Genomic DNA, 11,542 nt, shown 5'->3' with positions numbered 1-11,542 from the left:
CCAAAATTGAGATATTAAAGTTAAATTAAAATTTGTTCGTAATATCCAAAAGCGCCAGTTTTGCAAATCAAATTTAAATTCAAAGCGAGGGACAAAAGGTGACAATGATGTCGGAACCGATGTAGTATCTTCGCGTGCAATACTTGGCTCATGTTAGGAGCCATATCATAGACATGTGTGACGTCATCTCCTGATGGTATCGTTCAAGGCAGATCTTTCAGGAACCGCCAAACCACATGTTATCAAGATGGAAGTGCCATACAAAGCTACTTCGGCTTCTAGTTACATCAGTATTAAATGAAATAATCTAGAGTAGAGTTGGAAACGCGTTTAGTACAATAGATTTGATTCGAGGAGGAATTTAAAGGTATTAGTATCAAATCATCACTAAAAGATATAGCATCGTATGTTTTAGGCTAACCAGTCATCGTTCAAAATCATTAGAGTCATTTCTAGTGAAAATTTCGTTCACCAGAATTGTTTTCTGTTTGATTATTCAAACATCAGATATTTGATAGACGAGCATTTAACGTCCTGTTCATATGTTTTCAAAGACGATATATTAAACATAAAATTAATATAAATCAGTGTCCTCCCCTTTTGTTTGGAATATGCCTTCGGTCATATTTCCTGCTCACTCGTCTTTGCTTTTAAATATTTCACAATTAGCTATGGAATTTTGATATTCAGCTTCAAAATTTAGTGATTTTAATACGCTTAAAATAGGGATAATATTTTTTGCAAATCAATTCAAATATCGAAACAATTCACCTTTTGTCTCTCAAGTTCGATGTTTAAATCTCTCAAAGCCATTGTGATCACCGCTTTACCGGTGTTGTAAAAGTAATCTATTGATCTGAGTGTGCGTTCCCACGCCACGCCTGCATCAGGAAAAAGAGTACATCACGGAAGTACGACCCGCCGTACGTGAAGAAACCTATTGCGAAGAGTTTCGCTGCTGGATCCACCGCCAACAATTCGCAGGAAGACATCTCTCTGGACGGTGGGAAGATGCACTCCTTCAATAACACTTTTAGGTGAGTTTGTATGTTTGCTCGTTTACTATTTGTTTTGTCTGGAATCAGTAACTGTTAAGCCCTGAATGTAATCTTACTTTGTCTTTATTGTTAATTTTTATTCTTCAAAACCATTTAATTCAATCTTAAAGTTCTCCTCCTTCTCAATTAATTTGATCTGAAATACTTATCAGTTCTTAAATTACTATATTATCTAAGATTAATTTGGTTGTAAAAATAAAAATTGTTTACAAAATTTTACGCTCTTCTAACACTATACCTCAGTATGCAGACTACACATTTTTTTTTCAATTTGCACAGTTCCAAATCTAGTGTTGACATTAAAGTTTTCTTTCCTTTCCTTGTATCGGATCTGGTGTCCCAAAAGAAATCTGTTAAGGTACGTCGCTTAGCGTTGGAGCGAGCACTGCAGTTTGTTTGAGCCGTCACATTTGCGCTTTACGGTACTCAGCTCGCGTCCCAACATGCTTCGGACAGAGCGACAGATTATGCTATGATTTTCAGTTTTATCACTTTTACACCAACACGCTTACGGTATGTGAACTGACAGGTGTGAGTAATGGTAGTAGATGCAATATTCATAGTTGGTATGCTAGAATACAGAAATAATAAGGGTCAATAGATATTGGCTATGAAAATGCTTGTTCATTGGATTGTGAAAATAGTTATGATACTGCTTAATAAAAGACATGTGTTACAATTACATTTGTTTATAACATCACGTAAAAATTACTCAGTTATTAGATTTCTCAAGAAATATATATTATAATATCAAATTATTTAATCCAAAATATTACGTAAATTATTAACATGAACGCAATGCAGTAATTAGCTGTATCGTTGAATTTGATATTAGGAAGCCTTGGAAATGAAGTTACGTTCTAAATAGGTTTCATAGCATGTCTTAATAAGAACATTAATGTTGTTTAATATCTCAATATTGCTTACACCTGTCAATTTACAACAAAAACATAACTTAGATGAACAACAGATTGCCATCACCATACAAGATTAGAATCGCACAGACTGCATAGGCTTTTACACAAAAAACAATAGATTAAGGAAATAAGCTAAGAGTTACTATGTCACGAGACTCAACCTTTGGAAATATGACTGTCAAAAGTCCTTTTTTCACCTACTTTATTTTCTTGTATATGTTTTATGTCGTTTCCGTTGATTATATCGGCTGAACGATGAATCAAATATTTTGCACTATCTTTCATTATTCCTTACTCCATTTCTCTTTGCTTTTAATTTCGTAAATTATTCTATTTTTATTGCTAAATATTCTTCTACTTTATTTCTTGTTCTTAAAGTTTCTGAATGATTCTCTTCTTTCCTAATTTTGTTTCTTCTACTCATTACTTCTTCATCCCAGAAACCTAATTCATAATGTTTCGAAGAAATGAAGAAACTTTAAATATAAAATCAATTTAGATCCGAGCTTGGTAGAATTAGATCTTGATTTTGTACAATATTATAACATTGTTCTTTTGTTTTTAGCCGAGGCGACTCTCAGCGTGTAATCTTTAAGCATGGAAACCACATGTCCGGCGCGGGATCTACCAGTAGATACCCGTACGTTCTCTATTCATTATAAAACATCACATTTGACGCTTGTGCTGCAATTTCAAGTTGTATCGATTGCTTAAAAGTATCAAGATTTAATATGACTTTTTTCGTATATTATAAAATAAACTCTTTCCACTTTTTAATTCTATGGACCCAGACTTGATTATATCGTGACACAGAAGTATAATTATTGTTTTTTTTTCAGCGATCACAAGCAAATGAAACGTGTTCACTCCGGCAGTGAAGATGAGCCGACACATTCAGGTAAGTGGAAAAAGAGCATTTATGACATAACTCTTGTCTGAATTTCAACAACAATGTTACTGAATATTCTCTTTAACATAAACTTAGATAATTTCTACCTTACATCAAAATATTTTTAATAATAGCATCATAATTTCATCATAATAATAGTCTTTGGATTGATTTTCATTTTCATACTATACTCTTTGCCAATTCAAAATGTATACAATATAATAATAAAATACTCTTAATTGTCGTTCCAGGCGAAGAAGACATAGCATTCATAGACGTAGCACCAAACTCGATGGCCAAGCTGCCAGAAAAGGGAATTCTGAAGAAGCACGGGTACGGCGCCGTGGACGGCAAGGACAAGTGGGGAGATGACTCTCAGTCCGAGCAGCTGGAAGCCGGCTCGCAGTCAGACGGCCAGGAGCCGCCGGGACCCGTCTCGGATATGGAGTATAAGTTTAAGGTGGGTCCTCTTATGTGACTAGATCTGTTCAAAGAACTTCTATGTCCAAAAATATGTAAAATTTCCATTCTCGGCCAAAATGTTGTTTATTTTCCAAAGTCATTAACTTAGCTGTCGTTTTAAAAGAAATTATACAGTTACATTAGTTTGCCTAGTTTCAGCAAATGTCCCATGTACTCTCATCGGCTGTAATTGAGTATTACACTAACTTGATTGTACATAATTTTCAGGACTTGAACGGCTATCACGAAAACATAATAGTGGCTCTGAAGACGGCGGCGGCCCAGCGCGCGAGCGCGGGCGCGATGGCGGCGGGCGCGCCGGGCGGCTCCGGCGACCTGCGCGCGCTGCAGGAGTACGAGTACCAGCGCGAGCGCGCGCCCAGCGCCGACAAGATACACGACGCCGACCTGCGCCGCGCGCGCACCGACGACGAGGAGGACGACCAGCCGTCCTGCGGGCCCATCCGCATCCGCAACCTCGAGGACCTCATCCGCCAGCTCGAGCACCACTCCAGCCGCCACATGAGCCCCTCGGGCTCCGAGGACATTCGCATGTCAGAGACGGAGGCCGATAGACATTATAGGATCGATCCGGGCGAGGTGGTGGCGTGAGTTCTAATTCTATATTACCTAGATGATTAAACGTGAGTAGAGTGTCCAGATTGTAGTGTCTACTGTGCAGAAATGGACAAAATAATATTATGTATTTACATAATGATGTAACTCGATCAAATAGAACAATGATCGATTTGTATTTGTTACAAGAATATCTGTTGGCATCAGACGTTGCCGACGAGTCGCCAGCGGAGAGGAGGAATCCCGTTTCGGCTACCCTCGGTTCCGCGGCAGTGGACGACACCATCCGCCACTGTTCAGCACCGCGAGCGGTAGCGGCAGCGCGGCCGCGAGCGCCGGCTCCGCGCACGTGCACGCCGCGCATGCGCCGCACACGCCGCACACACCGCACGCGTCGCACCTGCAGCACGCCGCGCACGCGTCACACCCGCGCCTGCCGCCCGACGACGACGCGCTCTACGAGACCGCCGACGCCGAGCGCCTGCGCGACGCGCCCGACAGCGAGAGGTGAGCTCAGCCCGACTACTTACCGCTGTACTTACAGCGTAACCGATTGGCAGTACCGAAGCCTCAGTAGGCCCCCTTTCAAAATTGTTAGGTTTACACATCACACTAAATCAAATAATTACTTTGAACGAGCGAGTATTTAGCGCTCGGACACGTAATGAATGACACCGCACACAAAACTGAACACTCTCAGGCGGGCTCCGTGGTACACGCGCGCATGCGCGATACCGTCGGCGGCCCCGGAGCCCGTCGAGGAGCCCACACGCGCCTCGACTCTCCGTTCCTCTTCTCTATCATTTTCTAGTGATGAATTTATTCAAGCTCAACAACAGTTAGCCCGGTGGGCGAGTGAAGAAGCGGTGCCGGCGGCGCCGCAGCGCGAGTACTACCCGTCGCCGGCGGGCTCCTCCAGCAGCGACGCCACGCTGCGCGCCGCCGCGGCGCACGCGGCCGCCGCCGCCTTCCCCGAGTACACGCACTGACCCCCCCGCCCCGCGCGTGCGCCCCGCCCGCGCCACACTCGCGACCCGCGCGCCACACGCGACCCGCGCGCCACACGCGGCCCGCGCGACCCCCGCGACACCCGCTCGGACCCCGAGTGCGCACAATAGATTACTAGTATTCGATGTATCGAGCTCCGTTTGCACTGTTAGGGTAATCACGATAACGAATAGTTTAACCGTTAGTAAGGAACACGAAAAATCTTCTCACGCGTAGTGAATACGATTAAGGTCTAGTGAAATCGAGTCCGGGCCGGCCGCGTCGCGCTAACGTCGCGCAGACGCCGCGCCGACGCCGCGTGGACGCCGCACCGACGCCGCCCGGCCGCTTGTGAATACGTAGTTATCGTTAGCGAATCAGTGAAATGTAAATATTATTGAACTATGAGATATTAAATGCACATTATATAAACGATATGACTGAACTGTAGAAATTGAAACACATAGAGTAACCGTCGATGTAAGTGTGGTCGCCGCCGCGCCCCCGCCGCGTCGTCGCGCGTCCCCCGCGCGTGTCTCGCGCGAGCCCGCACGTCTCCGCCGCCTCCGTTCCGTTGACGTTCGTTACGTTAGTTCCAATGAATCGATACGCTTTATGAGTCTTATGTAGGCGGGTGGAGGCGGAGGCGGCGGCGGAGGCGGCGGCGTGGCGGCGGCGCGGCGCGTTGTATGTCTAAAGTAACTCGGTGTAAGACTCATCGTTTTATGAAGGTAGCGTAAGAGTGCCGCGCGGTGGCGAGGTCCTGTGAGACGTCGAACTCGCCGTCCGCGTGACGGACGAGCCTCGAGTGGCTTGCAAATTAGATAGGCGAATAACAAATTGAGCTATACTAATCGTAAGGAGAAGCTTTAATGTGTTAGTGGAGGAGGCGCCGCTCGGGTGTCGAGCCGACGAGCCGTCGAGCCGCGTCCGGGCGGACCTCCGCGCAGTCACCACAGATCTCGCACCAGCGTGCACAATAACTCGTTATAACTAGCGCGTAACGTACACATATTCTAAAACCTTTAATGTGAATAAAAGTTATTTCGATTTATCAGAATATCTATTATTATGTATTGATCATTAAAACGAATTTAAGCCGATAGTAACTGACGTGGTGGCGTGTATGTTGAACGGTACGTTATAGTTTTCATGTTTATTTTATTGTGACAATTTAGAAAGTTATCGTTTAATTCGCGTTTACGCTAGGCTAGGTTGTGGCGCGGCCACTGATGTAACGTGTAGGTTATTACAGTTAAATAAATGTATGCGGGCGCGGCCCCGCGACCGCCGCCGTCGCCCCGCGCCCGCATCACTAATTACTCACATAGTTATTCGTTAATGACAATTTAATTAAGTCTTAAACATAGATATTACAAACACGTACAGGGTAGATGTGATTGCAATACTCTGTGGCTGAGTGCGGCGACGCCCGGGCGCGGCGCGCGACACCGAGCCGCCGCGCCACAGCCGCGCTACCGCCGCGTCACCGCCGCGCCACTCGCGCTCGAGCCGCTCATGTCGTATTGTTTGTCTACCCGACGATTACGGTCATGCTCAAGGGACACGAGAGACTAAAGGTTCACGCACACTTACCGCCTTATCAGTAGATTGCCTAATTGAGACACAGTATTCCTAAAGCATAAATTTGAATTTCGAATCATCTGATGGTGCAGTTTAAATCGTTCTTATGCACTATAACTTAACTTGGTCTACTGCCAAGGCGACAAGTCTCCGTCAACCTTGATTCGTGTCTCAAGACAAACTGCGAATGTTTGAGTGTGTCACGACCGCGCCATATCTGATACATGTGCAGTACAGCGAACTCCATTCAAGTGCATAATTAACGCGCCACAAACTGATTGAAACCTTTTCAATTATTAGGTACATTATAATCATGTACAAAATCGGATTAACTTCAAACGCAGTTTCCACCAACCGGGCACACATTGCTGAATCAGTCCGATTTTATGCAGACTCAACGGTATCAACCCCTTGTTAATTTATATGTCAATATTCCACAAAAATAAAGTGGCTGTTACACAAGCTCCGATACATCGGACCGATTTTTGTAACCGATAATTTACGGTCATCTGCGTTAGAGGTATAATTTGAAGACACTGCGGAGTTCTCTGTAAGCACATAATTGGAATCGACGGCTTGCGCGCGAGCGTGTCGTCGTCACTCAGCGGGCGTCGCGTGCGCACGTTCATAACCTCAAACGCGGCTGTACGCAGCACGAATTGCACACTAACTGATGTAGGGTTGCCACACACAAAATAAATACTATTATTTTTCACATAGGTATATTATATTTCGGCAAATTCATATTATCGAATATCTGAAAAGGTTAAATCATCACACCAAAAAAGTATGTTACTAAAGGTATTAAGTATGATGGGAAAGGCACTGCGTGAATATTTGGAATATTCAATGTTTTATGTTCTATTGTGTAATAATACTCATACATACATTATTATAAATACTCAGGAAGAAAATAAGGAAATATTTCTTCATAAACTATAAACCATTGTATAGTAAATTACTCATTGACGTCAAGATACTAATCCGAGACTATGCCTTGTATAAATATACTTTACAAAATACAACAAACCAACTACAAAATTGATAAATCCTATCTTTTCTTCACTTTTTATAAACAGAACTATGCGAATCTTGGCAATATTAAAATTTACTTCAGTTATTATCTTTGCGGCATCACTTAGTTTTGTCTATTGATGTGTTCTCCCCTACAACAAAATATTCTACGGAGTATAAAGAGGTAACGGACGAAATGTTTCTCAACATTTATTTTGCTTTGAATTTTGAAACAAATTATTTTATCATTTGGCAACCTGAATGTCACCGTGGTGCATACAGCCAGTTTGGTAGGGTAGGCCTAAGACGTCAATTGCGAACAGCGCCGTACGCCATGCTCATGGCAGTCACACCGGCGCACGCGCATTCGTAACGCTATATAGCTCAAGATGGGGGTTTGTTACACGTGTGCTAGTCTGGTATCACTGACATTTAGTTCCATAGATCATGCTCAATCTATGACGAAATCTAGTTCTAGCATGAGTGTAAAAAGGGCGTAACCAAGTAGTTTCAATGTCGTTAAACCTAAGTCTGAAGCGACTGTAAATAAATCTATGAGGCGTCTCTCAATATGGCGAAGTCTGGGACACTAATATAGATCGCACAGATCACGTCTCGATCAACAGTCTCAGAATACAGACTCCTAAATCATAATCGTAATATTAGGCGTAACATTCATACCGTCACTGCCATAATCATTCATTAAATAATCATTGTAATCATTAGTATTCTGGTTATCAGATTAACCATTTATGATTAAGTGAATTAATGGATCTTGTATAAGAAATTGCAAAATAGTTATAGAAGAGAAAGGAGGCCCTGTTCGACCAGTGATATCAGACTCGTTCTAAAAATGCTCATTAATTTTATTCCTAATACCTTAATTCCAGATAATCCTATACATGATTACTGAATTTTACGTTCAAAATAACTTAAATATTGTTTAATAACTACGTAATTATAAATTTTGCTCTTATTTTAGACCGATAATAGCGATTTAATGTTTTATGATGTCTGCATACCAGTTAAATAACATCTAGATACAGCAGAACCTTCGCTGTTATGATATTTTTTTATTAATTCTAATAAAATTTTAAGTCCTCAGAAAGTTTTCGTTGCTCATAATTATTTCTAAAAATTTTAATTATATATTCACCATGAGTTGAACAATAAACTATTTTTTCTTCATACAATTCTGTAGTCCCTTTACGGTCATAGCTTATTTGTTATTTCAAATTCCCGCCATTTGCAGCACACGTGTAACAAACAAAATGGATGCCAGAAATGCCATATGTTTTGCATTTTTGCAAAACGTTGTTACGAACGCTCGTGCTGCGACTGTCGACTTGGTTTAATATGTTAAGTGATGTATATGATACGAATTTTAAAACGAACAAGTTGACGTTTTAATTTCGTTCACCGTTTAATTTGTTTGTCCTTGTAAATAATATTTGCTATATGATTTACTAAATGAATGTAACATATTATTAATGAAAAAAAATATAGATGAACACAAATTTTAGCTGTTGTTTTATTTGACAACCCTGGCGATGTGATTAAAATGTACGTGTAGTCTCGGCTGAGGCATTTAAATAATTCACGGATAGAATAACAGACTGGAAAACAACTATTTTTACACATAAAAACTGCAAGATTTAGGTGACCAATAATGATTTACTTTTCTTTTTCACTAATTACAAAAAATCTCGCATTTTTAATTATTCCAATTAAAAGAACACAAATTTTGTAGAGTGTCAGTGAACAGTTAATTGTTAAAAATACATATTTCAAAGTTCATCAAATTGCATATATTCTTTAATACTTTTTGTAACTTCATGAATCTACAAATTAAAATGTATACAAATTATTAAATGAAACACTGATATCAAAGCGAACTATAATATGATAAGGTATATTAACTACATTAAAATAACATTAATAATAGATTAAAGAGGCAAATCGACGCTCTCACTTTTCCTTCGGATAAGGAATTTTGCGAAATCATCCTTTTCAGGGTCGAAAGCCTTAACCTTCTCGCACTGAGCTGCTGTAGCTGCCTGCTGGATCTGGTCACCGAATGCCTTCACATCATCACGCTTCAAATCCACCATGTACTTTCTAGTCTCCATGATGACCACAGCATCATCTCGAGCCATTGACCAGACACTTGGTTTAATCCTCGGAAGTAGATTATGCCCCACAAAAACTCCATGGAAAAGGCCTTGGAACTGGGGCTTATGCGGATACTGGTCTAAAGCAGATACAGATAGAAAATGTACTTTCCCGTAGTCCACGTTGATGTACGTCTCGCGGTCTTCACGAAGGAGTAGCGGTGCTTCGGGACCGCTCTCAGAAATCTTAGCGTCTAACTCACTGAGCACCACCATGCCAAGATTCTGTTCAGTGTCTAGATTCATTGATACGGGATCGAACGGCTTTCTGTTCTCAACTTCATACAGCATTCTCATCACATTCCGCTCGGATATGTCAGTCGCCCTTTTATAATTCACTCCGTGCGCAGACTTGAGCATGTCTTTATCTTCACAATCCAAGCCGTGAGCTATGTATGGTGACGTCACAAGATCCCCCAAATATCCTCTGTGCAAGTATCTATCACCACACTTATAAACACCAGCTGCAAAGGTGACATTTGGGCGGCAAACTTCAGTCTCCAGCCAAGTAAAGGCGACTCCGCGTTCCCGAAAATGCTTATATTCTTGGAAGCAGATCTGGCTCGCGACCTCCTTCATCCTCATGTGATAATCCCAGTCGTAAACACCGGCTCTATTATCATACCGTATTCCCAGACTATGACGAAGTCTATGCTCCCATAATTCGCAAGCATTGAACTGATTCGTGTTCCCGGTAATCCAGAAATTTAATAAGTTTTCCATATAATCCCTTTCGCGGTATTTCATCTGCTCAACGGAGACACAGGGAAGAAGGCAGCTCATGTAGTCAGTATTGGTGATCATGCCGACGAGCTGACGGGCTTTGGCGATAACATACCTCGATGTTGAAGGTCGCAGGAGGAGGTTACCATACACTTCTAGATAACGTCTCGTCTTCTCCAATAGACCGCACCGTGTGGTCCGTTCCAACGCCAAGGACATGAGGAGCAACTGCCGTGCGACCAGCTCCGGGCAGCCATCGATAACGAACAAGTTCATATACCGACGCGTGTGTTTATAGGCCTGCGACAGCGTCTTCAGCAAATGGCGTGCATCGCAGCCTCCGATGACCAAGAAATTAAGCTCGTAGGCGTGTTCATCGCCGTATTGTAGATACTCTTGCTGCAAATCCAACGCAGGACTTACTCCCCAGAACATTGTTAAGCGCCAGCTAGCGTTCAAGTGACGTATTGTCAATGTCAGGGCGATAAACAAGCTGTTGAAGCGTGGTATCCAAGGGGGTTGCTATAGCAACGGGCTATTTACGCCAGATATCCTCGCACGAACACTCAAGGCACTGAACAGTGTTAATATTATGAGCGAAACTCCCAGATAACCATTCAAGTGGCAGTAATGTTATTGATTCGCTCGAGATTTTATAGAGGCTTCAGTCGAGTGGCGAAATCTATTAATTACATGATAAAGTAGAGATAGAAGTAATTTTGTTGAACAAGTTATTTATTTTGTTACAAACACAAAAGTTTAGAGGCTTTGGTGTAAAAAATGTCCTACCTTTTGAATCGAGCTATGATTTGAAAATTATTCATATTATCAAAAATAACTTAATGATTTGTACTCATACTCTGACATAAAATCGGTTAATGAAGAAAAAATTATTTTCCTTACGTACGTAAAAATAATCAAAAAATAAAATTTCAATTCGAACAAAATCGGTTTAGTGTTTCCTGAGATTAGCGCGTCCAAACAAACAAACACACTTTTCAGCTTTTTAAATGTTAGTATAAATGTAACACTTGAAGTGTACATTTTCTTTTTCAAAATAAATGTCTCAAAGAAATTTTAACTTTAACTATTTTTTCTTATCCTATCCTGTTTTCCTGAGCCGTCTATATCATCACTACGTAGTATAAAACAAAGTAGCTT

General features: G+C 41.7%; 2 protein-coding genes across 9 annotated transcripts in view; one reads left to right on the top strand and one right to left on the bottom strand.

The window, feature by feature from the left end:
* LOC115442556 (disintegrin and metalloproteinase domain-containing protein 11) overlaps positions 1-9,009 on the top strand; it is a 231,073-nt gene extending 222,064 nt beyond the window's left edge. For 4 of the 8 annotated variants that reach the window (XM_037439663.1, XM_037439665.1, XM_037439662.1 and 1 more), the window contains exons 18-24: positions 891-1,037; positions 2,541-2,615; positions 2,815-2,873; positions 3,116-3,324; positions 3,555-3,934; positions 4,092-4,409; positions 4,714-9,009. In XM_037439663.1, coding sequence (XP_037295560.1) covers positions 891-1,037; positions 2,541-2,615; positions 2,815-2,873; positions 3,116-3,324; positions 3,555-3,934; positions 4,092-4,409; positions 4,714-4,891 — 1,366 coding nt within the window. In that variant the 3' untranslated portion in view covers positions 4,892-9,009. The remainder of the gene's footprint in view (positions 1-890; positions 1,038-2,540; positions 2,616-2,814; positions 2,874-3,115; positions 3,325-3,554; positions 3,935-4,091; positions 4,410-4,713) is intronic. The other 4 variants (XM_030167614.2, XM_030167613.2, XM_037439666.1 and 1 more) reach the window with 3 other exon arrangements.
* Positions 9,010-9,372: 363 nt separating this feature from the next.
* LOC115442557 (dynein assembly factor 3, axonemal homolog) lies at positions 9,373-10,974 on the bottom strand. The gene has a single exon (XM_030167615.2). It carries the CDS (start codon positions 10,814-10,816, stop codon positions 9,434-9,436), a length of 1,383 nt encoding a protein of 460 aa, XP_030023475.1. The 5' UTR covers positions 10,817-10,974; the 3' UTR covers positions 9,373-9,433.
* Positions 10,975-11,542: the final 568 nt, after the last annotated feature.

The sequence above is a fragment of the Manduca sexta genome, chromosome 17 (genome assembly GCF_014839805.1).
Source record: "Manduca sexta isolate Smith_Timp_Sample1 chromosome 17, JHU_Msex_v1.0, whole genome shotgun sequence".
Lineage (NCBI taxonomy): Eukaryota > Metazoa > Arthropoda > Insecta > Lepidoptera > Sphingidae > Manduca > Manduca sexta.
This window is presented reverse-complemented; position numbering and strand designations above follow the sequence as displayed.

Excerpts from the sequence above, each read along its gene's own strand:
- LOC115442557 (XM_030167615.2), bottom strand. The coding sequence starts at position 10,816 with ATGTTCTGGGGAGTAAGTCCTGCGTTGGATTTGCAGCAAGAGTATCTA.